The sequence below is a fragment of the Trichoderma aggressivum genome (genome assembly GCF_033847375.1).
Source record: "Trichoderma aggressivum f. europaeum strain CBS 100526 chromosome Unknown scaffold_085, whole genome shotgun sequence".
Lineage (NCBI taxonomy): Eukaryota > Fungi > Ascomycota > Sordariomycetes > Hypocreales > Hypocreaceae > Trichoderma > Trichoderma aggressivum.
In genome coordinates, this window is record NW_026946451.1 from 47,475 (window position 1) to 74,373 (window position 26,899).

The 26,899-nt window shown below is 51.4% G+C and overlaps 9 protein-coding genes across 9 annotated transcripts; 4 read left to right on the plus strand and 5 right to left on the minus strand.

Moving 5' to 3' along the window:
- Nucleotides 1-205: 205 nt before the first annotated feature.
- Triagg1_10777 (uncharacterized protein) lies at nucleotides 206-482 on the minus strand (the record flags this gene model as incomplete). Its single annotated transcript, XM_062894886.1, has 2 exons — nucleotides 206-214; nucleotides 255-482. 2 exons carry the CDS (start codon nucleotides 480-482, stop codon nucleotides 206-208), a joined length of 237 nt encoding a protein of 78 aa, XP_062750275.1.
- A 776-nt stretch (nucleotides 483-1,258) lies between these two features.
- Nucleotides 1,259-3,523, plus strand: Triagg1_10778 (CAZyme family GT20; the record flags this gene model as incomplete). The annotated part of the gene is made up of 5 exons (XM_062894887.1): nucleotides 1,259-1,519; nucleotides 1,574-1,865; nucleotides 1,910-1,923; nucleotides 1,991-3,250; nucleotides 3,311-3,523. The coding sequence occupies 5 exons, from the start codon at nucleotides 1,259-1,261 to the stop codon at nucleotides 3,521-3,523; spliced, it is 2,040 nt and encodes a 679-aa protein (XP_062750276.1).
- Nucleotides 3,524-4,447: 924 nt separating this feature from the next.
- On the plus strand, nucleotides 4,448-5,716 carry Triagg1_10779 (uncharacterized protein; the record flags this gene model as incomplete). Its single annotated transcript, XM_062894888.1, has 1 exon — nucleotides 4,448-5,716. One exon carries the CDS (start codon nucleotides 4,448-4,450, stop codon nucleotides 5,714-5,716), a length of 1,269 nt encoding a protein of 422 aa, XP_062750277.1.
- Nucleotides 5,717-6,108: 392 nt separating this feature from the next.
- On the minus strand, nucleotides 6,109-8,988 carry Triagg1_10780 (uncharacterized protein; the record flags this gene model as incomplete). The annotated part of the gene is made up of 4 exons (XM_062894889.1): nucleotides 6,109-7,611; nucleotides 7,669-8,429; nucleotides 8,488-8,740; nucleotides 8,956-8,988. The coding sequence occupies 4 exons, from the start codon at nucleotides 8,986-8,988 to the stop codon at nucleotides 6,109-6,111; spliced, it is 2,550 nt and encodes an 849-aa protein (XP_062750278.1).
- Nucleotides 8,989-9,505: 517 nt separating this feature from the next.
- Triagg1_10781 (uncharacterized protein) lies at nucleotides 9,506-10,196 on the minus strand (the record flags this gene model as incomplete). The annotated part of the gene is made up of 5 exons (XM_062894890.1): nucleotides 9,506-9,515; nucleotides 9,574-9,620; nucleotides 9,679-9,741; nucleotides 9,806-9,970; nucleotides 10,143-10,196. 5 exons carry the CDS (start codon nucleotides 10,194-10,196, stop codon nucleotides 9,506-9,508), a joined length of 339 nt encoding a protein of 112 aa, XP_062750279.1.
- A 977-nt stretch (nucleotides 10,197-11,173) lies between these two features.
- On the minus strand, nucleotides 11,174-12,483 carry Triagg1_10782 (uncharacterized protein; the record flags this gene model as incomplete). The annotated part of the gene is made up of 2 exons (XM_062894891.1): nucleotides 11,174-12,040; nucleotides 12,148-12,483. The coding sequence occupies 2 exons, from the start codon at nucleotides 12,481-12,483 to the stop codon at nucleotides 11,174-11,176; spliced, it is 1,203 nt and encodes a 400-aa protein (XP_062750280.1).
- Nucleotides 12,484-15,205: 2,722 nt separating this feature from the next.
- Nucleotides 15,206-17,368, plus strand: Triagg1_10783 (uncharacterized protein; the record flags this gene model as incomplete). Its single annotated transcript, XM_062894892.1, has 1 exon — nucleotides 15,206-17,368. The coding sequence occupies one exon, from the start codon at nucleotides 15,206-15,208 to the stop codon at nucleotides 17,366-17,368; it is 2,163 nt and encodes a 720-aa protein (XP_062750281.1).
- Nucleotides 17,369-17,718: 350 nt separating this feature from the next.
- Triagg1_10784 (uncharacterized protein) lies at nucleotides 17,719-19,518 on the minus strand (the record flags this gene model as incomplete). Its single annotated transcript, XM_062894893.1, has 3 exons — nucleotides 17,719-19,332; nucleotides 19,388-19,406; nucleotides 19,460-19,518. The coding sequence occupies 3 exons, from the start codon at nucleotides 19,516-19,518 to the stop codon at nucleotides 17,719-17,721; spliced, it is 1,692 nt and encodes a 563-aa protein (XP_062750282.1).
- Nucleotides 19,519-20,531: 1,013 nt separating this feature from the next.
- Triagg1_10785 (uncharacterized protein) lies at nucleotides 20,532-21,881 on the plus strand (the record flags this gene model as incomplete). Its single annotated transcript, XM_062894894.1, has 1 exon — nucleotides 20,532-21,881. The coding sequence occupies one exon, from the start codon at nucleotides 20,532-20,534 to the stop codon at nucleotides 21,879-21,881; it is 1,350 nt and encodes a 449-aa protein (XP_062750283.1).
- Between the last annotated feature and the right edge of the window lie 5,018 nt (nucleotides 21,882-26,899).

Genomic DNA, 26,899 nt, shown 5'->3' on the forward strand with positions numbered 1-26,899 from the left:
AGCATTATGCAGTCATGATTCGAGTCCAAAGCGTATATAAAGAGTTTCAATTTTGATTCTGCTCGCCATGATATCATACGACCTATTTCAACATGTTTCAAACTTGGGATTTCATCAATCCCTATTATTGTGTGCATATCCCACCGAGGACAACTTTTCGAGTCGGCAACTTGCGCAATCTCGTTTTACGTGGCCGTATCCATCATCACTCATCCTAGTCAGCACAATTGCATCCCAACGCATGTTTGACCTACATGGCTTTGCGTGTCTCGCTGCCTCATGCTGTCGCCAGTGCCGGCGCTGCCTTGCATGTTGCTCGGCTTGGACCCCCCAAGGCCAGACTGCTTCGACATGTTCTCGGAAGCCTTGGAAGTGGTGAAATCCTCCGGGTCGTCCTTCATGATGGCATGGCCTCCTTGGAGCATATGATCGTGAGATGCGGCGTCTCGAGCAGCGTTTGTCGCGGGCGCAGCTTTCTTCATCGTGAACAATATGTTTATGTAGATTATGGAAGCTGCTGGGTGTCAATTGGGCTTTTGGATCAAGAGCATGGATATGATGATATAATTGAAGGATGGGGAATTTTGAAGAAACGGCTTCTGTGCCGCTTTTATACGGAATGGCCGGTTTAGCTTTGCGCATGACAGCACAGTGACGATTGATGGCATAAAAAGCAGTGTCGAGCTGAGGGAAAAGAGCTGGCTGGACTTTGTTATAGGGTTTGGCTGCGGTTCTTTTGGTTGGGGCGGGATGAAGTCATCTTTACAAAGCGTGCCTCGGCATTGGTTAATTGGACAATGGTCAACATTGGAGATGAAAGAAGGGGATATAAGCATAGATTTGCAAGTACTTAGTTGATGGGCACGTCGTCAAGGTGATTCAGCTGGGATGATCGTTATAGACATCAATATTCACTAGGACGGTGCAGGCAATTCAACTCCCGCTCCTCTCTTGCATCATCTCCCATCGTTGCTACTGAGAAACAAACAAAGCAGACAGCACTTGGCTAAGCAAACGTCTTGCCAGTCTTCCTTCCTCCTTGCACAATGGCAAACTCTAGAGGACTGATACAATGTCGGCTCAATTCGGTGCAGAGAGAAAACAAATCTCTCCTCCATCATCATCAGCGAAAATATTTGATCACCAGTCTTTTCCACAGCCATATATTACTACCATAACACGTTTCAAATAAGCAACACGAGACGCCAATCTTTTGAAAAATTACAAATTAAAAATAAAAGAAAAAAAGAAAGATAAAATGGACGACGAGCACCACGATTCAGACCAGCCAGGCGAGTCCTACTTTTCAGCCCAGTCAGACAACTCTGGCGACGTGCCGGGCCGCTCCTCGGAGGATCCTGACCAGCGATTGCATTCTGAGGCACCACAACCCAGTTCGGAGTATTCACATGTACCGCTCGACCCAGCCATCGCATTAGGGCTAAGTGGGAGGGTTATATCCGTCACTTTTACCGTTCCCTTTGTCCTACGAGGCCCGGGAGACCATTGCGAACGATGGGTGAGCATCTTTGGTTTGCCTTCTTCTTGAGAATCTGTCAGGTAACCCGAGTAGGAAGTGAGTCCTCGTAGTCGGATTGAGCATTCCGTGCAGTACGATATCCTGAGTCACCTTACTTCGGCCAAGGGCGCCCAGGCACACATTACCATCGGCTGGACGGGAGAAATCTCAGGTTCTGATCCAACTCATAGCGACCATCACGGTGACCCTAACCCCTGGCTAAGTAACGACCCAGATGCCTCGGCGAAACCGACACACAACGCCTTCGTTCGCTGCTTCAACGAGCAGCTACTAGAAGAAGTGCTAAACTGGGAGCCAATGACAACAGCATCAATCTGGATGGCGGGTTCATGGGATCCAATCTGTATCGGAATCAACTTGGAAGACCAGGCCAGATAGCGACGGTTTGTTGATGGCTTCCTCTTCCCGCTGTTCTGCGGGGGCAGTTGCACTGAAGCAACGATTACTCAGGGAGAAGGCGGATGGCCGGATTACCTCGTCCTGATGGACGCCTTTGCCGCCAAAGTATGCGAATACTACCGGCCTGGAGATATAGTCATGGTCCACGACTATGCTCTTATGGCGCTTCCTCAAATCCTCCGAAACCGTTTGCCAAACATCCATCTCACCTTTTCCTTACACGCCGGCTGCCCCAGTTCTATACCTCCCGGCACAAATGTTGAGGTACTCTCCCAAGTGCTCCAAGGCGCTCTCGGCTCGGATCTCATAACCTTCCAGTCATCCATACACCATGATCAATTTCTAGGCTGGTGTGCGCAAGAGGCCTTTGAATGGGCACCGTATGTGGATTCTCTGGTAGCAGAGGTAGCAAAAGCATGTTTCGTGCATCCAATGGCCATTGACACATCTCGAGTCATATCAACAGCAGAGAGCGAAGACGTCTCCCAAATCTATGACTCTCTGAAGAGCTCATTCGCAGACAAGAAGATTATCGTTTCATACAATACAGTTGGCTACCACGAAGAGACAGCTCATGTGGCGCGAGCTTTTGATCGACTCGAGACGCAGTTCCCCGAGTGGAAAGGGAAGGTAGTCTTTTTGCAGATTACAAGCTTGCCATGCTGGTACAAAGAAGAAGAGGCTTCTGGGCCCCATGAGACGCTCGTCGACGCCTTGGCTGCCCGAAACAACAACTCTGAGCCTCGCAAGTGGTCATTCAAAGGCCGGCTTTCAGAGGAGGAGCACTATGCTCTGCTACGGGCCAGTGACACGACCATCTTCCCCTTTGCGCCTGAGGGCCTGATGAAGGCAGGGCTGGACTTTCTGCTTTGCCATCAAGGAAGCAATAAACGACCCGTCATATCAGATGCCAGCCCATTGAGATTCCAGCAGCAAAGAGTGATTTTGTTCCCCCGAGGAGATGTCGACGGCATTGCAAGGGCACTGAACAAAGCTTTGGAAGACGCCTCGGAGCGCTCTGAAGGGTTTGAAGACCCCGAAGGCTCTGAAGTCGCTGAGGTCGCTGAGGTCTCTGAAGTCGCTGAAGGCCATGAAGGCTATGAAGTCGTTGAAGTCGCTGAAGGCTACGAAGGCTCTGAATGTTCTGAAAACTCTGAAGGCTCTGAAAGCTTCGAAACCCCTGAAAGTCCTGGAAGTCCTGGAAGCTCTGAAAATCCCGAAAGACCTGAAAGTCCTGACCAGACGCCGACAATACCACCCGAGCAGTTGGAGCCTTTGACGCTACCAACTGCAGAGGAGTGGGTGGACAGTGTAATGGATGCACTTATAGGCAGACTACTACAGTATCGCATCGTAAATCCTGTTCCTTAGGATCCAACTGAGCGTGGCGAAACTCGTCCCGATGGAGGTGATGGTGATGAAAGGGATGATTGGACGGCCAATATGGATGATTGGAGCGATGAAGTTGCTGGCAGCGATCTCAATGATGGGGGCGAGGGTTGGTCTGCTGCCAGTGGCCATGGCGACGGAGAAGATTTAGGTTCCACGAGCAGGACAACGCCGGAGCCTGATGACGGCAATTGAGAGGACGACGAAGAGAATGATGAAGAGAGCGATGATGGTCTCATGGATGTCCCTTCTAGGGCTCAATCTGAACCTGTTGAAAGTACAAGGCAAATACTGAGCGGGCACAGGCACATGGCACCACGATCCAGCCTTGGCTAAGTTGGAGATGCATTCTCGATATGGGTTGTATATAAAAGCGTATATCAGCGTTGCTTTGGGAGATGCTGGAGACGGACCAGAAATCAGTTTAAACTCAAAGTTGACAACTAGTTAGATAGCATGCATAAATAAGCACTGCAACCGTCACTACTTGATTTCCTTTCTAAATGCCCGTTCCCATGCCGTGCCCATGTCGTTGTGGTCGCTGTGTAGGGTAGCATCGAGGCGTCCGAAGCCCGCAGAACCCGTGCAGCTCAAGTCACAAGATCTCTCAAGCACACGGGGCTAACAAAAAAACAAGCCTTTTTGTATCTAAAACCACGTATCAGCCGACAGCCTTTTGACCACGATGGATCAGCACTCTGCCCCCCTCGTAAAAAGGAAGACGATAACAAAGGACAAGTACATGAAATGCTCCCTGGTCTCGTGGGGGGCGGGATCGGCTGTGTGGATTGGCGGGAGGAGGCGAAGAGAAGGATTTCTGGCCAGGTGAGCTTTTGGTTTTTGGGTTTGGGTTTTGTGCTGCTGCTTTTGAGCGGGCGTTTTTTTCTTTCTCTTTGTTTGAGGGGATGGATGACGTTGATGCCTGGAATGGGCGTCTTTTTGTTTTAGGAATGTCTGGGGTTGGTCTTTTGTTTGGATGAGTGGATGGTGTGTTTTGAGGCTTATATATCTACCTTGCCCAGTAGGCCGGTATATATGTAGAGCTTGGGTTGATGGGCGTGGTTTCTTGCTCTTACGCATCGGCATTTAGACCTCTCATTGAGGTATCTTTTCCATATCATGGAGCCTACATATAACCACCCGTTCATCGCTGCTTGGACGTCCACGCCGATCCCGGACCTCTCTCTCTCTGCGGGCGGTCTCCTTGCGCTCGCGGACCTCAACACTATCGCCCAGCGCACGGCGATTGCTGGCGGAGCGTCGTGGCTGGATGCTTTTGTGCTCGCGCCGGGTTTGCACTACCAACAGGCGGCGGACTTGCTGACGCCTGAATATGGATCCGGAAAACTGGTGCTGTCGACGCTGGACGGCGGGGCGAGGCGGTTTGTCGTGAGCAATGTTGCCATGGTGAAGTACCTGCGGAGGCTGTGGGAGAGGGAGGGCAAGTACGGGGTCGTGACGCTGTATGTCAGGGCGGAGAATGGCGTGGGCGGCATGTCGTTTTCGTCGTCGTTGTCGCTGTTGCTGGGGAGGGATGATTCGCGGAGGAGGAGCCAGAGGCGGTGGCAGAGGGATTTGAGGAGGCAGCTTGAGAGGGAGCACAAGAGCGCCGTGAGGGAGGTTCTCGAGATGGACTGGGTGAGCCACGCGCTGTATCTGCTGAGTCCGCTGCTGACGGTGACGGCGATTGTGTTTATGGTGTTGCTGCAGGACTGGTGGGGGTTGGGGTTCTTGATTGCGCTCATGGTGTCGAGGCTGGCGAATATCTGGGCTATCAAGGAGCGGGCGAGGCCGGGGGGTTCGCCGCCGCCGCCGCTGCCGCCTCCCTCGGACGACGACGACGAGAAGCCCAAATCATCACCACCACCCCCTGCTGCTCCTTCGCCTCCTCCTCCTCCTGCGGCACGGGGGACGCCTGTGGGAGAGTCGAAGCAGTCGCTGGCGCTGCCGCTCACGTTTAAGCGACAAGATTCAAGCATGACGCAGTACACCATCGACTGGGGCGACAACCGGCGCGTCATCCTCAAGGGCGAGGACGCCGACCTGCGGGCCGTCACGACCGAGGCCTGGCTGCGGGCCAAGACGACGCTCGAGGGCTACCTCGAGGCCATGTCCAAGCTCATCGTCTACATGGTGGCCTCCTTGAGCGGCAACCTCTCCCAGGCGGGCGCCGTGGTGCTCATGGCGCTGCTGCTCGTCAGCGCGGGGCTTTTAGGCTTGAGCAACGCCCACGCGACGAGCATGCAGATGCACGGCCGGCGCGTCGGGCGGTTGAAGGTGGAAAAGGTCAGGATTGCGCCGCTGGACCCGGGCATGGCGGTGTCTGGGCAGGTAGAGGCCATGTCGGACGGGATTCCTGTGCATATTGTGCCGGTGGTTGGTGACTGAGGAGCATTATTTTCGTTTTCTGGGTTCTTTGGAAAGCCGGCGCAAGATATACACGAGAGATACCAAGGGGGATTTGTTTTTGTTTTCTGTTCTGCGATGTATATCAGGCTTCTCGTTCTTCATAAACACGTTGTATCAAGACGAACCAATAGAGAATGCTCTCCGTAAAAAAAAACATGACACATAAAAAGGCATCGAGAAGAAAACATAAACCGTCATGAATAGAAAGAAATTGAGGCATTCTCATCTCATCTAAAAGCTAACTCGTATATCAATATCAGGGGGGAGCACAACCAAAAAGACCCAAGAAATCCAAACGCCGCCATATACAAGTAGTACATCTCCCTATGTGCAAAAGAGGTTCGAATCCAATGCTGAGCCGCCAAGACGACCTACGCGTTGGCTGGCGGGTCTTCCTTCTCCTCTTCCTTCTCTTCAGCGGCAGCAGAAGGCTCTGTTTTCACTGGAGGTGTCGATTCCTCCACAGGCTGTTCCTCTGGCGCGGGTACAGGTAGAGATTCAGACTCGGGCTCTGCCTCGGGTTTGGGCTCGGGTTCGGCCACAGGCGCGGATTCTGCAACGGGCTCGGGTTCTGCAACAGGCTCGGACTCTGCTACAGGCTCGGATTCTGCCACAGGTTCAGGCTCTACCACGGGCTCAGGCTCCATCACAGAATCAGGCTCTGCCACAGGCTCGGACTCTGGTTCAGCTTTGGGTTCCGGCTCCAACTCTTGTTCCAGCTTTGATTCCGGCTCTGGCTGCTGCTCTGGCTCTGGAGCAGGTTCGGGTGCCTCTTCGGTGACGGGTGGTGCATCTTCAGGGGCGGGCTCTGGAACTTCAAGCAGTGTCGGCTGGACAGGGCTCTCGGGTTTGACCTCGGCGGCGGGTGTGGTGTTGGGCATGGCTTCTTCCAACAGCTGCGCTGCGGCCGCCTGACGATCCAGCTCTCCCATCAAGCCACCGAGCAGATCCGACTCATTCTCCTGGGTCATGTGGGTGTCACCCTCGACCTCGGGAGCTGTCGGCTCTGGTTCGGTGGGTTCTGCCACAGTATTAGCAGGGGCAGTTTCTTCCTTTGCGTCATCTATTGACACATTTCCAACCTCTGAAGGTGCCTCCGATTCAGGTAAAGGTGCCGTTACTGAGACCGAGTCCTCCGGCTTGATGGTATCTTCCGTCATGGTAGACAGTGTATGCAACAGTACCGGTTTTTGGATGTTGATGTCTGGCTGGCTGCTCGTTTGTCCCTTGGGCGTTCCCTCAGAGATTCGGGAGGTTTCATCCTCGGCCTTTGGGCTGGAGATGTTGCCCACTTGGTCCGGGGGAGGCAGATCTTCAGCCTGTGGCACGTCACGATTAAGAGCTTCCTGAGGAGCTTCCCCGACGATCGTGGAAGGGGGCTCAGCGATGGTGGAGTTCGCCGTGTTATCAGCAATCGCATCCAACATAGGCTGAATCGTTTCTGCTGCGGGCTCGGCAACGACCGATGGCTCAGATGGCGACGGCACAATGACGGGATTCCTGGGCGGTGTGTCTTCCTGTTTGAGTGGCACAGAAGCTGGACGATCCGATGGCTCTTCGAGCGCCGGGATGCTTGTTGGCGGAGGAGGCGAGGGCTCCTTGGGTGCAGGTTCAGACGGTGCCGGCTGCTCATCCTTCATTTCGATGTCGGAGCGATCAATTATATGGGAAGCATCGACCATTTCCTCGTCTTGATCTCTGGGGATGTCAAGGATAGATTCATCTTGCAGCTCAGTCTCGTCGCCTTCGCCTTCATCTCCCTCCTCACCCTCATCACCATCGTCACCTTCTTCTTCTTCATCGTCATCGTCGCCGTCAACATCGCCCATCTCGCTGTCTGGGTTCGGCGCTTCGCTCTCGTTCGGCGCGGGTGTCTATTTGTACATGAATTAGCTTCATCATTAAATGGTAATTGTCTCACAGCTACTTACGAGCAAGTCTTTGGCCTCCGTCTTGACCGTTGTTGCGGCTCCAGCTCCAGCTCCCGCTCCCGCTCCAGCGACGGGAGCAGCTCCAGCAGTCTGCTGTTCTGTTGAAAGCGGCTGCTTGATCTTCTTCTTGCCTCTTCCAGGTCCTGCCTTTGCTTTTCTCTTGGGCGGCGGTGGTCGTCTCCTGGCTGCCGATGCTGGTGGGGCTGCAAAGGCATGTTGCTGTGGCGCGGCGATGGCCTCCACTCTGGTCGCAATGACTTCGCCTTCCACACGCTGGCCCTCTGACAGTGTGACTTCTTCCGTGTAAGGATTTCCGGCTGCGTCCATCCGCCTGACCGTGGCCCGCGTCACCGTAGGTCCCTGGACCTTCTCCTCCACGGTCCGACTCGCGATGGTGACGATGTTCTTCCTCCGCTTCGCAAGGTGCGAGATGCCCGGCGCCTCAACGTTCTTGGGGAGCTGCTTCCAGATCCTTATCTGATAGCCCTGAGCGCTCGTGTCATCTTCCTTCTTGTCCTGCTTCTCCTGCATGGTTGGTTCGCCATCTGCCTCGTCGTCTTCACTGGGATGCGGTCGTTTGTAGAGGCGACCGGAACGCGCAGCGCGCAGCAGCTCCTGCGTGTGGGGAGGCAGCAGAGTCGCGTCCTTGGGCATGCCGTGAATGAGTTCGATGGCCCAGATGTCATTCTGCTGCTGCTGCTCCTGCTGGACCGGAGGCGCGACATTGACCCATTCGTGGCGCCATTGTCGGACGGGGAGACCTGCGTCAATCAGCTCAGCGGGTGTCGCGTGTTAATGGGATGCGCAACGGCGGCGAACCTTCGAAATCGTCGTGCTCAACGTAGCCACTGCGATTTGCGCGTCGAGTCTGGAGCAATACGGTCAGCTTACGGCGCCGCGAGGCAATGGGACACGAGAACAGCGTACTCCTGGGGCCATTGCGCCTGGGTGAATTGCGGCAGCGGAGGCCTTTGTCCGTTACGGCGCAACACTGGAATCGGCGCTGGTCAATGGGCGTTGAGCAAGGCGAGGAGAATTCGGCGATGCTCAGAGTAGAGTAATGCTGCAACGGCTGGATTGACCGACCGTGTTAGTGATGGAATCAACTGATGGTGAACACGCTCCAAAGTGTTTGGCGAAAACGATTGTGACTATGGGCGTATCAGCCAATTGGAGGGAAGAATCAGGGGATGACATAAGCACGCATGCTGCAGTAAGAACTTGAAGGATCCAAGGCAGACCAGCCTAGGTACCTACCAAGGTATTTTAGTGTCTGCGCAGACGTACATGAGGGTGCACATTCATGATAGCATTGGACATATTGTAGATGCGGTATCGTGATGAAGGTGTAATGGTGTTATGAGAGGCTATCAGGATATGCTTAATTGAGCCACTTGTGAACCTTGTAAGCTTTTACAAGTGGCGTGAACTTTGCATTTTGTACTTTGCGATAGCCGCCACCTTATTTCACACAGCGCCTCACATGGAGCGCTGCATCCGGCGTGCAAGATGAGATACTGCAGCACATTCCTATGCCCTCAATTGGTGGCCTGCAGCACTGAATCTGAGCATCGAGGTTATACAGACAAGCTACAGCCCCCCCCAGGATGAGCCCAGCTTGGGGGCTCGCGAGTTATCGCAATCGGTGTTGAGATTGTGTAGTCTAAAGTTTGTCCCGTAACGATCCCGCAATACTCCCAAGCCGAGCCGAAAAGCCGGTCTCTCGATGTTCCTGTGATATATGTATGATGTACAAGCCCCATTGCCACCCTACTGTACAGCCATCAATCGGATTCCTCCGTGTTTATCATTGTCGTTTTCGTGTGCTTGCATCAACTCAATCGTAGCTGAAGGCGAATGTGTTAGCGCGCTGCTCCTCTCGCTGCTGAAGAGTCCTGAACTCACCCTTGCTCCCTTTGCCGTACTATCTCTCCTGACTTCGTTTCTTTGCCCTGAACCATTTGCATTAGCGATGTGGTCGAACGAGACCAGGCTGCGGTCAAAACCTACCGACTGTCCTCCCTCGACCACTAATCGATCCAGCTTGTAAAACTGTCCGATAACCGTTTGTCGCTGCCATGCGCCGTCAGCATCTTCCGGGCTGGAGGAAGCACAAGCGGGCACTCCCCTAGCATACCTTCATCGTCTGAAGCTCCTTCAGCCCCTTCTGAATCAGCTCCTGGATCTTGCGCTCGTCCTCTACCGCAGCGTTTTCTCGGAAAGCATCCCGGGTCCGTCGTTTCGCATACTCGCGGAAATTGTAAGAGCCGAATTCGTTGCTTTGCCGCAGCAACTGTCGATACTGAAGAGGTCCGCAGAGTTAGCTGAGCTGCATCGCAAGGCCAGAGACTGTGTCCATAGCTGAAAGAGACCCAATATTGCTCTTTTCACGGGTTTCCCCCACTACAACATTTCCGCCCGCTTTGACGCAACAAAGCTGCTCGCGCAATTCGCATCGCAACAAGCCAACGTACCAGTGATCGCGCCTGCTGCGGTAAGTCACCCCGTAAGGTGCGGACTAAAGACATTGTATGCGGGTGACTTGGCGTGTTGTTGCCTCTGGCAAGTCTGGGCATTCAATTCCCATATCCCCAGAACATTGATAATGACGAGCCGGGAATCCTGCGGTTCGGTGTTAGTCGGGCCGGAGAAATCCCTGCTCCGAAAAAGCGCTCCATCCGAGCTTTGCCCGGCAAATCTCTTCCGCATCTCGAGGCTTGGCCGCCGCTTTTTTCAACTGCGAGTCTGGCCTTGTCTCCGAGAAGCCGAGAGGATTCGGGATATTGGAGGCTGTGGCCCGTCTTAGCCAGGGCTTCAAGTTGGCCATGTCCTACGTGGAATGTGCCTGCTAGCGTTAGCTCTGCATGGGCTGCAGCACGTCTTACGCAGACTTGTACGCATGTAATCCAAGGAGAAGCATCCTGATTCTCACAATATAGACAAAATTATCACCCTGCACCTTGAATGAGCGAAAATGCCGGTGAAGCTATAGCCATTTATATTTTAAAACTAAATATGTGCATATATATTTACAACCATGTCCATATTTCGATTTCCATATTTGCATCTACAATATCCCCTCTATCAACTCTGAGATGTATCGAAGTGATATAAGTTGTCGACTTGATTCGTCGCCGTGATAACCAAAAACTTTTTTTTATAACCCCATGCAATCAAGTCCCTTTGGGTATCAGAATACTGACGCACCCACTAAATGCGATCCCCAAGAGCCAAACTCCTGTATCATCTTTATCCCTGACCGAAACAAGACAGCATGCGCTAGAACTGAAATGAAAATAAGGACGTGTAGGAATAGTATGCTCGCCTATCAGAAGATAATATTGAGACATGGCCGGAGCCCCCATGGAGAAAAAACCCTCAACTTTTAATGATCCTCCGATACACTGACCAGTCTGAAGCGTTGGCAATGCTGTCTGTGAAAAAGAGAAACCCCTCCAGTCGTGACACAGCCGAAAGGTCCTCGTTGTAGAATGGTCACTTTTGGTCATGAAGTGGACGGAGAGGCGCCAAATGAAGCCAAAGCTTGTGCAATGGTTTCGTCAGAGAATCCATTGGTATTAAGCATGCGATCAAATCTCGTGCCGTGGCTCAGGTCGCCTTGTAACTGAGCTGTCAGGGTATATTGCCGTTGAGATTGGTTCGGCTTAATGATTGTGGCGGCCTGGCTGTTTTGCTTCTCTGATAGGAGAGGGGCAAAGGCAACATTCGTGACAGATGCGTTGAGGTTTGCTAGTCCTGTGGGATGACTGTTGTCGATGAGATTCCACTTCAGAATCTTACCCTTGACGTGACCTGTGACGATTGAGGTGCCATCATAGCTGACTGCCATGCAAGAGGCAGGCCCGACGTCCTCATCAGCCACCCCCAAGGGGGAGTTGATTTGCATAACTATAGATGCCAGCTCAGCGCTGCGGGATCCCAGAAGCGGCTTGTCGCCATAAAACTCAACGACATAGAGGCTTCGATCTTCGGAAGAGACAAAGAGGGCTCGAGCACAAGGATCCAAGGAGATGCAGAGAGGAGCCGTGGGAAACAGCAGTGTTCGCAACACTTGACCTGTCTGATAGTTCCACAAGATGCAAGTCTTGTCCTTGCTCGCAGATACACACAAATTTGTCTCGGGGTTGGAGCCTGGGCCTAGGACAAGATCGGTGATGGCACCTCGGTGGTTGGACAGTGTCCTGTCTGGCTCATGCCCGATATCCTGCCCAGGCTCAAGGAGGCGCGGCAAGGACCAGACATTGATGTTGGAGTCATCTGAGGCAGAGAGCACATGGTGGGGAGATGCAGCAACACAGCTTACTGCTTGCACATGGCACGGAGGCGTTGTGATTTGCCGCCCGGTACAGGTCTAGACAATGGTAGTCAGCATTTTGTACCATCTCTCTCAGGGAACTCAAGCACCCTGGCAGCTTTCATGGAAACATAAAGGAACATGCAAAGAAAAGCTAAGCATACCTCCCAAAGAATAAGCCGGCCCTCGGCTGTTCCCAGAACGAGAACGTCACCAGCGAGGGCAATACACCGGATCCGTTCCTGGAAGGGCACAAGGGCCTCTTGGTTTCCTCGAGCTCGAGAATAAACATGGACATGGGCTTTCTGATCCTGGGCAGCGTACACGTGGCTATCGCTTAGAGCCAGGCAGTGAACCGGAGCTGAGCTTTTCTTGAAGGATGCCTTGACGGCCCACGTGGGAGTGAGCGTGTGTGCGTAGATGCCAACGTCTTTTGATATCGCCGTGTTGGCAGCGATGGGCGGGCCGCACACCGACGAAAAGAGCTCGTCCGACAGCATAACGGCTATGGTTTGAGATTGGCTAGACGTTGGACAGTGGCGTTTCGAGTGTGTGTCTCCGTAGTGTTGAAGCCACCAGCTTGATATGATATCAATGCCGCCGGGGTTGACAGACAGTTGATCGTCGAGTCGAGACAACAGCCCAGGTTCCGCCAAGGAGATGCTACTTGCCAATGGTTCTCTCGCTAGAATTGGCTGCAGACGTGCGTTGCACTAAAGTGACAAGCGCTTGACAACTCTCCGCTTGGTCTTGCGGACGTCGTATGATCTCTCACGCTCGAATGTTTGAAGCAAGGGAAAAACGCTGGCTAGCCGTTGGAGGAAAAAAAAAAGAATTTCGACGTCCGATGGAGTGCATGATGACCCGCTCTGTGGTGCAGCCAGTACTATAAGCTGTAGCTCCAGGCCTTTTCAGCGCCTCCAAAGCCCACTCGGCCCTCTGAAGCCGGCCGCTAGCGCTCATTCCTTAGTGCAGGTGGCCACGATCTAGCGCTCAATGCAAGCGACTTATCTGATTATGCAGGTATTTTGCAGCTCTCCCTGCATAGCGTCATCTCTCAACTCTCTCCTCAACTTCATCTCCGCCTCCAATCTCTCGCCTGCTGCTGTGGCTGTCAAGTTTAATGTCTCGTCGACCCGTCCAAATGACGGCACTGCAGTTACTGCTGCCGCGGCTCCTCAGGGTGGTGCCCCTGCATGTCGCCGCTCTCAACCGGATGCCAGCTCATCACCTGCGTCCCTTGCGTCGACAAGCCTTGGCCTCGACTGGACTGCCTCTCCCTTGACCCTCTCCCCTGTCCCCTTCTCTGCCGCGATATCTACCTAATCTAACTGCAGGTTGATCTGTGGGGTCTCCGGACTCGCTCAGCTCATTATCCAGAGGCCGGCCATGTGGTGGTGGATGCCTCGAGCCCCCACAGGAACTGCAGCGCCGGAACACACAATGAGATGAAATGGCTTGCATTGCTCCTGGATGCCCTCAAGGATACCGATACCCTGGTGAGTCCTGGTGAGGTGCCGATGGGCCAATGAGCATCACGGCTTCAATAGCCATCTATTGTCCTTGCCAGGCACGGGATACGATGCGCACCCTGTCCTTCTCAGGCCTGGACTCGTGGCTCGACTTGCTTTTTTCTTTCGTTTCTTTTTCTTGTTAGCAGCCAACAACAAGCGCAGGGGTGGCAGCCTCAGCGCCCCATATGGCACGGGACAGAGTTCCGTGCTACTCCCACCCGGCGGGAATTTACCAAAAGCTGTGGCCAGATGACTCTGGCTGCGGAGTCTTGTCCACATCTCTACGCCTTGTTGCTCTGACTTCCATGCTGGCCGTGCGCGAGGATGGATATGACGCAGCTAATTACAAGTACTGCAAAGGTGCTCCGAAAACTCCGCTCCTCACGCCATCCTCTGACGGCCAAAAGAGATGAAAAGGAAAAGAAAAAAAAGCCACTGGCAAGGACCACTACTAGTCGAGTGACTGCATACAATTACATGTGCTATGACTTTGGTTCGGGGGTTGCTTCCGTGGGTTTCGGGTTGCAGTCGCACAAGACTGTCTTATTCTAGCTGTCCGTGGATGGCAGAGTCCTGGCTTCCGCGAAATGACTGTCGCGCTTTAAACGGATCCATGCCGAGCCGAAATTTGCCATCGCCATCTTGGTACGACATGATATACAAGATTCGTGCATATCAAGGAGGGCAGGCATCATTCGTCCTTGGCTCTGGCTAGCTGGGAATACACCGACTATGATGGCCAGGAGGGATGATTGGCTGTGAAGCATTGATCCCTTGCAGAAGGCTATGGGTGAGGGGAAAATGCCATATGAAAGAGGCAACATGGGCCAGCGCTCTCTCGACCTTGACACACACACACGCTTGCCAACATCTATGCCCCTCCTACTGCCTGTCATTGTTTCATGACACTTACAAAAAACGATACAGTCCGAGGCAGACGGCATACAAGTATGCCGAACTCCTGCTCGTGCTTCTCTGGAACGACGCGGCAGTCAGCCATCTGAGGATTCATGGCCAGGTGGCGGCCTGAGCTTTGACCTTGAGAGGTTGGATCTGGCCATGTTCTGGTTTTGCTTTTGCTCTGGTCGCCCTCCCCCTCGGAGTCAATAAATCACGGGCTAGCAGTGCCCTTGCACTAAACGAGAGCTGCATCTTTCTTCTGGCCCGCGCCAACCCCTGGGCATGGTCTTTGCTCGTTTTGGCTGTGCCACTAACTAGGATGCAGCCACCCTTCTCAAAAGTCTCCAGGCTCCGTCCATCCCAATGAGGCTCCCTACAGGAACGCTGCTATTCTAGTTGAGACCCGAGATATCTTGTTCTCGTATGTATGCATGTGCCAGATCGGCTTCTTAGCCGGTCCTGAGTGTATCAGGCACCTCATCTTACGAGCATGGTCTATACGTTTGGAAATAAAGCCATCTCGAGCTGTTATTCTCTAAACGCCGTCATATGACCCTTTTCTCCTTCTTCTCCCCTCCCCTTCTCAAAATTTTCCAGTACGCACGCAACACAACAGACGCCTCACCAACATTTCATCCCTTGTGTTTGACTCTGTCCGTGTCTCGCTCCTTCTTCCACCAGTTCTCCCGTACAACAACCCTACCCTCCTTCAGTGGCCGAGGCATCCTGATAGATATAGCCTGGCTGATTCCTCTATGATACCAGCCTAATACTGCCGGGACAAATATTGTGAACAGAGGCAGCCTAGATGTCGGAGGCGAGCTCACAAATCGCGACTTCGCCAACTGGTTTTCTAGAACAACCTGCCAACAATTCAAAGAGCGCACCGACCAACAAGACCCTGGCCAAAGCCACGCGGAGATCGGTATCAAGTATGAAGGGCCTGCTACCGCTTACCTTGTCGACATCTTCCTGTTCAAGTCTTACAAATCAGATTCCTGAAGAAGCTCTTGAACAGCGTGTAGACGACTATTTCCCCGAAGTTTTGGTTCAAGACCTAGAGTTGTCCAAGATCATCTTCGCAGCTCGAAGTATGACAGCCGGCTCACCAATTTCTTCTTCCCCCTTACCGTTTGACCACTGCACCGACAAGTCAATAGCCACCATGAACCCCTATCGAGCCTCTTCTCTGTCGTCGCCATACCAATCGGGCTATTTGCGCGTTCAAACCCTCGGGGCTATCCAGGAGCGAAATTCAATGGTCTCATTCCTCGATCAGCAGGAAGACGCGAGGTCTGGTGAGGCAGCGTCTGATTCGTGCTCTGCAACCGAAACTGATGCATCGTCTGTATACGATGCAGCTCCCCCCTCCTTTTTCACACGACGCCAGTCCATGGATACAAATGTGTGCTCGCTGGATCCGGCAAGAGGAAAGATAACTTTGCCAAAGTTGTCGTCAATGTCGCCGTCGGAGAGCTCTCGCTGCGAAAGCAGCTGGATTGAAACCGATTCAGATGTAGAGGATGACCGCGAGGAAGATGCTGGCATTTATGGCACCGTGCTTCACCTTTCACCAAGACCGCCAACGCCCCCGGAATTCGAAGCCAGAGTTGACTCTAGGTCCTCAAGCGGCAACATGCATAAACTTCTGCATCGGAAATCACATTCGGTCGCAGACGCTGCTGCTCTCGCGTCACCTCCAGGGCAACACTTGAGCAACTCGACGGCCCCGGCGTGGCGGCCAAGTTCCACACCATACTCGAGGCACTCCCAGACTCAAATGCAGTACCCCGACAGCCCCGAAAGCATTTATCTACCCATGTCCCAATACACTCCTCCCACGCCGCATTCACAGACCATGCCTTACATGCCCGAGAGTGGCCTCGCTCGGCGTACCAGCAACCGATCAATTATAAGATCAGCGAATAATCATCCCATCGAAGCTACAGCGAATAGCGACTGTGCCAGAACAGAATACAATCAATTTGTGTCATCTATTGATTCAAAGTATGCAACAAGGGCGGATAGTGTCTATATCCGCCCCTCACCCCCTCCATCACCTCTTCCCAGCGTGCAGATGTGGCTCAACGGGAGCGCGCAGCTCTTTTCTCTGCCGTTCCAGAGCGATGAGCTGGCTCGGGTGGTGCCTCTACCACCTGACGTTATGGAGACGCTGAGAGTCACCACGGCGTGCTTTCCTGAGACGATGCTCCTCTCTTCTAGCTTGACTATTGAGACGATTCGAGCATACTCCAGGAAAGCTAGGAACCCAGGGACAGAGTTTGCTCCTCTCCCAATTTCACGATGCTCGACCCCTACATCGTCGAAGCAGTCGTTATGGAGAAGGGTGGTAAAACGCGGATCACAACAGTCGAACCAACGGACGCGTGATGTACACACCCCAACTGCAAGATTGCTGCAATCACCCAGCTTAAGCTCACTGGAATCCCCCAAGCCGTGGACATCCATCAAGAATGTATTTGGCAACTGCTCCGATTACATCTGTGATGCGCTCTATTCCCACATTGTCGCGTATAACTACGTTTCCGCCCTCGTTGCGCGGTACCCGACTTCATTTGGCTGTGGGCGCGCATGCTCACCCGTTGGATCACAACATGACGACATCCCCAAGAAGGCAGCTTCTCTCTTGGGCCTCAATGAGGGAGCCAACTCCACTTCAGCTGCATCCATCCGCTCTGCAAGGAGAATCAGCTCCTCGCACTGGGGCAGGGAAGATTTCATGACCACGAGCCCTTTGGCTACTTTGCCTCACCAGGATATGGCGATCCGGAGCATTCAGACTGAGCTGCTGCGGTGCATACGGCGTTTGATAGCGACCGCGAGATTGATGGCTGAAAGCGATAATGCGGATGAGAAGATGGTGGAGATGGACATTGAAGATGCGGACGTGCTGTTTATGCGCAGTCTCTGCGAAATTGTGAGGGTGAATGAAGAAGCAGCTTATCTGTAAATCACGGGTCCAATTTGAGGATGTTTATAAATCAATCTTATTTATGCTACGATTTGAAAGAGAAATGTTATTATATTGATACTGCTTAATGAGTTGCCTTTTCCGTGATTTTGTGTCGTATCAGGCTATCATCACATACTGATGCAGTCTTCATGTGAAAGAATTTAGTAGGATATACGGCGCGAAGAGGATATTTCATCAACAGTCATATATCCTAAGCTATGCTATGAACTAGACCAAGAATCAAAGGGTATCATTCAATCCCATGTGGGTGCTAAAATTGCCAAGAGTATCATGTTATCCCAAACTCTGCGGAATAGCAATCTCGACCGTGCTGCCGTCATACATCTTCAGGACCGCCGTGTTTCTAATGGCCCTTTTCCATCCCCAAACAGCGTCTCATGCCACGGTTTGCTTCCCTTTTGGCAGACGCCGTCCCAATCTATAGGCACGAGTCTAGCTGGGTGCTCCTCCTTTGCTAATTCAAATACCGTTACTTGCTTGTTCTGGTGTTGCACCTTTGGTGGCCAGTAGACCAAGTTTGTGCCTCCATCTTGCTGCGAAGACATGTTTAGAAGCGGTCTTGGGTCGTCATTGTCTTGGGGTGGTTGTAGATGCGCAGAAACGAGCTCTCGCAATCGGGGATAGAACCACATCATGGACCACCAGTTGTTCAACCTCCAAGACTTGAGGCCGTTGATGTACGCGTTGTGGTGGATTCCCACGGGGGCGACGCCAAAGAAGAAGTCGGTGTAGAGAGGAACTTGGCCCCATGAGACTTTGGAAAGGGGGCTTCCATCGAGATTTTCCGGTTTCAATTCCTTTGGGGCGCCGCTTATACGAGCACCGTTGGGTACACCAGCTTTCAGAGATTGCTCCTTCACAGCCTTCTCGTCGTCGAGTTTGACAAAGTAACCATCTTCTTCTGCAGAACACGTGGCTGGGATAGTCGTGAAATTGTAATCAAGTCCAATCCCAAACTCAAACTGCTCGCCCACGAGGGCCTTTGTCGCAATGTCGCGGACTTCGGGGCTGAGGGTCGACAAGTCGTACTTTGAGCCGCTGCCGTCCCACGAGCTGCCCAATTCTCGCATCCACTCGCGCCACATCTCCTGGTCGCCAATGACTTCGCCAAGCAAGGCCTGGTCGCTCCATAGCTGGCGGCCGCTGCGGGCGACGGTCTCGATTTTGCGCTTGCAGCGCCTGAGGACTTGGCGGAGGGAGCGCATGGTGCCCATGATCATGCCGCTGTTGATGCAACGGGGCCGGATCTTTTTGTATTTGCGGGCTGGGTCGAAGAGAAGAGGCAGGACTTGGTCGGTGCCCTCTCCATATAGATCTCTTGGCATGGGAGACTGCGGCCAGTGGTCGTAATGAGGGTCGGAGCCGGATTCGCTGTCTGGCTGGCAGTCCTTGGCAGTGGTGACGATGATGGATTGTTTCGGGGGCGATACTGGAAAGGCAGAAGCTGAGTCTTGTTGTGCTGCTCGCCACTGTTTGCGCAGTCGCTCGTTGGCCTCGTTGTTGAGCTGATGGTATCGCTGGATGAGCACCGAGGGGGGCAGCTGGAACCATATATCATAGGCATCAACAAGAACGGCCAGGTCGTCGTCGTCGGCGCCCCCATCAACTTCTGCTCCGCCTAGCATTTGCTCAATCGCGGCGAGCAGGCTCTCGAGTTTTGCGATGTGGCTTCCTGCAAAGTGCCACTCCGGGCGGTTGAACTCGCCGTCCCAGTTGAGCAAGGTAGGCAGAGGATAGCCCAGAGCGACTGCGGACATGATGCTTTTACACAGGTTGATGTGAGGCGAGTCAGCGGGCATGAAGATGCGCAGTTGAAGGTCGCCGCCTGCATGTTTTGGGGCGACGGAGTTGAAGGCTTCTAGGGCTTCTCGCGGCAGGACACCTGAAGACGGTGGTCTATTCGATGAAGGAGTGCCATATTGAAGCTGTGCAGAAGCAGACTGTATGTCGATCAGATTGAATTCGAAGAGCAAAGAAGGGCAAGCGAATAATTACCAGAGCGGAATAGAAGAGGCTGATGGTGAGAACCACCAGGCCCAACACCTGCAATAGCGCCCCTTGACATACTAACAGCGAACATCGCCGCAATGCGGTGCTTTTGGTAGATGCAGCTTGATGATGCTCATGACGCTCGTGACTTGGTAGAGCGCGATACTCTCTATTGGATGCGGATCGGCTAAACACACTGGAAAAGATTCGAGAGGACGCGCGTCTCATCTTTCGTTTACACCGATAAGATGCTTGGCACTTTGGACGATTGTTGAGAGCTTTTAGAGAGCACCGCAACTTACGATATTTTCTCTTGGGCCGCAGTACTGCTAGTATATAGAAAGAGAGGAAGAATAGTTACCGAATTAGAACAACAGTCATTGTAGAACATGCGTCTACTGGAGTATTGATTTGTCGCCCATCACCATTTGCGAGTTTCAACGTCTGTTACAGATTACAGCTTACATGCAACTTACAGAACGTGGGTCGTTGCGGCAACAGTTAGCCGAATCAAGCAGTGATTGGCTGTCCATTAAGGGGATTTAACGGAGATGCGGATAAATAGACTTGAGCTTGCGCGTCGCCATGACTTGGCATTTGATTACCTAGTTGAAAGTCGATTCGAGGCACTCTGTATATAAGCTGGGCTGGGGTCTTGGTCGTGCTATCGTCGTTCGTCTCTACGGCTTTGAGTCAGGCGGATCCGGGACTGTTTTGGCGCTACCGCACGTGGGCGAGGATCATCTTCTAAGGGGCCGAGTTTGCACACCATCAACGTCATCCCATCTTCTGGGCGTTGGCCGTTTCTCTGCTTGTGGGTGTGAGATTGAATGTGCCTCATACAAAGGTTAAAGGTTAAAAAGTTCTGAAAAGGTTGAGGACGTTTCATCGCAGCTTGGTCACCTGGGTGATAACTGCCAGGGCTGGCGGCCTGTTGAGTGCCGATAAGAGAAGAGCGCGGCTCAAAACTTATGATACCCATGTGATCTACCTCTATTGACGAGAGGCGCAGACTTGAAGATTCAACGCAGACTCGCAGAGTCGAGCGAGGAGGACGAGTTTTACACTGAGTAGTGAGGCTACTTGAGCTAGTTGTAGCTCTAACATCGACGCCGGATTACAATGCTGATTCCCACCTTGCATCTCCGTCATGTCGGTAGTGAAGCTTCCTGTTCGCGGATCTGGGTCCGTATTTACTGCCGGATGGGACTTGCGGACATTTACTGCTTTTGGAATTGTTGGTGAGTACACGTATTGTGCTGTCTGGTGGACGCACCGTCGCTTGAGCCATCACCAACCGTATGCGGAGCTAACATCAGCTACTCCAGGCTTTGCGAATACGCTTCTTCCGTACATCATCTTTTCTAGCCTTTATCTCATTGTGCCCTTTTCGTTGCCTGTTGTGTTACTCATAGAGTTGCTTCCTGCTATTGCGGTCAAGCTCCTCGTTCCGCATATCTTGCATTACACACCACACTGGGTTTGGCTGGCCTTGCTTTCGGGTTGCTGGATCTTGGCCACAGTCACTGCCAATGCCGCACCTCCAAACGTTATTGCCCCTATCCGCATTCTGATTGCTGTGCTTGCTTCGGCGAATACTGCAGTTGCTGAGGTTTTCTTCTTGAGCCAGCTGTCTCATTACGGCAAGACCGCTCTGGCGGGATGGGGGACTGGATCCGCAGCTGGCGGTGCATTGCGCGCCGTCCTTCCAACAATATTAACGATACGCATGGGTCTTATGATGCGTAATGCTACAAGCTATGTCTACTATTTGCTGGTGGCCATGGTAGCTGCTTATTTCCTGGTGCTGCCTTCTCCTGTGCTGCGCACTATGGCAGTTAATGAACTGGCCGGGGAAGATGAAGCTGCAGTTGAGATGGAAAGCCATAAATCCACCCTGATCACTGCAGAAAGTCACTCGCAAACGATTAGTTTCCGGGAACGCATCCATCGTAACATGCAGCTGATGAGCAGCAAGCTGCTTCGGCTGTGTATAGACCCTCTTCTTCTTGTTACTGCAGCACAGGGCCTCGTGTCCTCAGGAACACCCCGTGCCAGTCGCGCACTGCGAAGCTTCTCAGGGTATCAGTCGTTTTCAGCCACATATGGTCTTGCATTCCAGATTGGAGATTTGATTGCTCGCTCAACCGCCCTTTTGTTTCGCACCAGGAGACCGAGACTTCTCTTCGCTTTGTTGGTGGTTTGCTGTCTCGCTGCCATCCTCAACACATCACTTATGCTGAGCGCAAACATATACTTTGTACTTGGCCTTATATCTTGCATTGGCTGGCTGAGAGGAATGATGTATATGAACATATATGGCGCCGCAATGGAGTATCTGAGTAGGAATCCAGACGCCAATGCGGAATTTGCCCTTGGGAGCATTGGAGTGGGAGAGACAGCGGGAATGCTGATCGGATCACTTACTGCTGTCACGTTTGAATCACAACTTTGCGGATTAGCTAGTCGAAGCGGACGGTGGTGTTCCACTATCACATAGATTGATCGATAAGATAGATATCTTTCGTGTGCAAGACCGATTGAATCAGTGAAGCCCATTAGTTTCCGATAGACACCATGTCGATGTCTTTCAATGACAAGACCAAGTTGATGGCTCATCACAAACCACACCCCTTATATAAATGTCTCATTATAGCATGTATATGTGAGTTCTGGATTCAAAGGCTTCTCATTCTAAACTCAGAAGCAACCGGCAGGCTCACTGGCTATTGGATAAACACAGAGATCAGGGACAGCCTTCGAAATCTCTTGCAAATTACTCTTTGATCGGGCAATAAGGTTTCCTGAAAGTCTCTAATTCTATCTATTTATATGATTGTAGCAAGCTCTCACTTGATGCTATCAAAAATGCTACTGAGGCTGAGATTTGGGAGCTTCAGTGGATTGAGGAAAAGTCTTATAAGCCACACATTATCCTAAGGGCCATGTCTACTTTTGCAGTTTGGAAAAGAGGAAAATTCCGGTCATATCTAGATCATCTTCATGTTGAATAAAGAGGTTTATTGTAATGTAACAGCTATATATCCAAAATATCCGCTGCATACGCAAAATGAACTCATCTGCGTGTGTCACACATATATTCAACTTAGAATATGTGGTATGACTTCATATACAATTCTTATATGGGCCGGAACAAGATATTCTATTGTCAGTACATTGTATATAATGCCATCCAAAGCATTGGATGGCGAAGCTGTCATCTACAAACAATATGTGCCATAATTACTTCTCCCAGCCAATTGTTCCCCCAAATATACGTCCACCGATGTATATGTCGACGCAATTGAGTACTGAAGATAATGTGCTTCCGTTGACTCGACATGTCAAATACCAACAGGGGTGAAGATCTCATATCTATCCCCGGATACTTTCGTCCCGGATGACAACATATTGCGCTAAAATTGGCTATGCACACCCCATCATTTACATGCTTCAAGAAGGGTCGAACCAAGAATGCCATTATATACCCTCCTGTTTATTTGTAGGAATCAGTTCGGATTTTACTCTAGCTTCTCCCACATCAGATGAAACCCTGCGCTGACGGGTGCCCCTTTGTCTGGATCCCAGCACGTAAGATCACGCACCCTCTTCAATAAACCCCAGATGCCGGGGGCATTGACTGCATACAGATATGATTACGACTACCAAACTTTTTGTTAAATGGGTGGGTAAGAAAATCCAGGGTAGTTCAACGGTTTATATTGCGCAGCTTTGCTCCGATCGGGACCTGATTTAATCTGATAGATGTCCGTAATATCTTGTCTTTATGACGATATGTAAGAGCTACCTTGGTAATTCCACGTCAGTTCAGCCTTAGAGTAAGACTTGAGAAGTATGGCACCGAAATATCTTGTATTGCCGCCAATTGTAGCTCTTTCAGGCGTAGGTATAACATTGCATACACGAGAAATACGCCATCTTGGCATGTTATTTGTTGACTACTATACGGCCCTTCCAACATTTCCCATGTATAGCTACTTTACCTTGAGACTAAATCTGGCCACCGAGAAGCTGGTATGAAAATGACAAGTAAAACGACATCACCCCTTTGACATTACACTCCATAATCCTTTAGATGCCGCTAAGCAATCCGGGGGACGGCGGCAACAAATGACAAATCATAAATGCATCTTCAGAAGAGTGACTCACATAATAGCGTAAGATTCACATGCTTGAGAACTGAGCATGGCAATGCAAAAAAAAAGTGAATGCCGGGCATGATTTTCGCTACTACAGACATGTTCATTGCTATATCCATCGTGACTCATGGTTGGGGGCTCGAACATGTTTCTTGGCTCCCTTCAGCCAAGTATGCCATTGGACACTGGTCCTACAAAATGAGCGCTATGAGACTATATCACTCCAAACTGTGAAGACGATTTAAAGACCCTTGGTCAGAGGATTCAAAGAACGCTGCGGAATTTTCTTCGATGTTATTCATAGTCCGACTAGGGCCCTGCCACATCGACGAGCTAGTTTTAGCTGCTAAATAAAGAGCAGAGCAGAGCAGATGCAAGTGATCAATAAGAAATTGCGTAATGGAGGTTCAGTGAGAAAAATGCAGAAAAAACAAAAAGAACGGGTCTGCACGGGTAGCCTAAAGAAGATAGAGCAGGGTTTGCGGTCTGCATGGGTTCGTGGAGTAGTGTAGGACTTCTTCGGAGGTTAGCGACGTGTACCTGGATCTGAAGCTTTTACATTTCCACGCTGCCGTGTAAGTTCGGTATGAAGTGTTCGCATCTTTGCGCTCAAATGAGGAACTGGTCAGCAACGCTGGTGTCTGTGGCAGTATACACGCGGGTTTCTGGTCAAGCGCCCGGTCAACCAGGCATGAAACTTGTTTTTTCAGACTGTTGATCGTGTCCACGTCTGGCTGGTGAAGGATTGCCAGGTTCAAACGCCTCATTGGGCCAGAAATATTCCGATATGAGTCCCGTTACACTGCATTGAGGGTTGACCAAAGCCAGTTGTGCCTGCGTTAAATGTCGGTTGGCTGGTGTCGAGGCTCTCATTTTGCAAAACAAGGAAAAGCTTGTAAAAGGATTATGGCTTCTTTGTCGCAGATCATTGCGGGGTACTATCACCACCAAGATGGGTCGGACAAAATTGAATACCGAACGTGACAGGTACCAACGGGATAATTAGCCCGAAGGCAGGCTAAAGGAGAAGAAGGTTCCTTTCCCTCATTAGTACCTGGAGAAAAAAGTCATACGAGTTTGCACATTCCTGCCGCAGCCAGCGCCGCCACTCTGCAGGCTTGGCAGCTTCAGCTACTAATGTATGCGATTGGCTTCTACGCCGCTACACGCCTGGGCTAATGCGCTTCTCGGCAGCCCCGACGATGTGATGCAATTGAGTACTACTGCTAAGAGTTAAAAACTGCTGCGGTGAGCAGTAGCCACCAGAGTTGCAGAGCGCGCAAGGCCCATCATCTTCCAATGCAGACTAGGTCAGTTGCACTTTTTGCGGCTGAATTTAATGGCACTTCTGGGGAATCCTCTCTACCCTCTCAATGGACCATTTCACTTCCCTTTAGATGCCAAGCTGGTCATTCCTTCCTTGCATTGACTTCTAGCCTTGAAGGAGTACTAAGGTTCTTGCGAGCATCCAGCTACGGCGGATTTGTCAGTCAGGCTATCTTCCTCATCACAAGTATCTCGCCTTCTTAATGAGACGATGCAAGAATTCGGCAGTCACATAGTACCTTGCTATGGCTAGACACCATCCTTCTTAACTTCGGTATGGGGTTCTCTTTTTCTGACTGCCTCGTTAGCTCTGTTCTCTCACTGCCAACCTGTCTGCTATATCCACCTATCACCGACAACTCACCCTCGCCGGGGGCATACTCGTAGACTATGTACATGATACACCGTAAGTCAAATATTTAGTTCGCATCCGACTGGCAGACGATCTTCCTCTCAAAGAGATAAAGTGTAAAAATTACCGCTGATCCTTTGGATCTAAGCGGAGTGATGGGGGATGCAGTCTGTCAACCCCTTCATCGCTATGTCCACACCATCAGAAGCCCCCCCTCCAATCCTGACACTGCGAACCAATCGTGCTATTAAGTCATTCGCATGAGCCTGAAAACGAAGCAGAAGATTGGGGGGGATCACTTGCGGATACTATGGTCCGCCTACTCGTGGTTCCAAGTCCTTCAGCTTCACTTTGCCGGCTTGAAGGGAGGGATGTTGGGTATCTGGGGTGTATCACCACTGCTATGGACCACAACGAACGCATTATACGGTCATCTGTTAGGGAGCATCCCCGCTATTGCTCGTGTGCCGAGTACAATTCTTCAGCCAAGTTCTTTTACATCCACGTCAGCGCCGCAGTTGGTGCTGGGAGTTATAGCAGTAACATAAAATCATATTACTCGCCTAAGAAAGAAGAAAATAAATTATTGAATCATAGCTTTATTTATTTTGAATTCTGCCACTCATGAATGGGCCTTTTTACCCGCCAACCCTGATGGCCCCACTGCCCTTATCTGCTCAACGATAATTGGTCCATGTATCAGGTTGATTTCCTAATTCGGCAATCTCCCAGGTTCGGCACTTGAATCCACAGGAGAAAGCAAATACACCATGATACGAAGAACACACATTCTCCCTCTGTGTAACTCCATATATATCTGCAAATATGAAAATACTTTCCAATTTGGTTAAGGTATATGTTGATATGACTTGTAGTTAGTCTGATAGCTTCGTATTTGGCAATGAAAGCGCTGATGCAACCATTTGAGGCCCCGCCCCCGACATTTCCACAGCCATGACGAATTTTACTTCTTCTTTTTTCCCTCTTAGACTCTGCACCCTTGCTTAAAAAAGCCTATATTATAGAATAACAGTGTGAGAAATTCCCATCGCAGATATAACAAGTATGCTCCAAAACCAGTGCCCAATCATCCTAGCACTTTCACCCACCAAAATGTTAACCCACAAAACGCCAAGATGTGACTACTACGGCTCATGATGTTGAGGCTTGACATTTTCCTTGTGCTGCTGCCTGTCTTGATAACTAGCAGCTTCATTGCATTCCAAACTCAGTTGAATATGTCAAACCCTGTCTCACTGCTCCGTTTCCGGACTAGAAAGCCGCTCAACATCGGCATCATCTCAGCCTACCTAGACGCACCAAGTGCAAATCGACCTCGTGTCCAGTCTACCTCGCCACCGCGATCATCTTTCAGCTTCCGAGCTTCTTTGGCCCCCGTAAATACACAAACTGATAGTTTGAAGAAGGCGACAGAAATAGGCCTAGAGTAACTTGTGATGCATGTCACACGTACGCATTTCAGGTCCCGTGGCAAGCCATGTTGCCCCCACGCAGTATATTCTATGGAGGCACCAATTGCAATCTTTTAGTGACAAATAATAGTCAACATCATTGTGCAGCTTGTTTCAAGATGGAGGTTATATTTATTATCAAGAGGTTCAGTAAAGCTGCAACAGCTAGGTCAGAGGAAGGCTACGCCCCAGCCTTTGGTTCAAAATC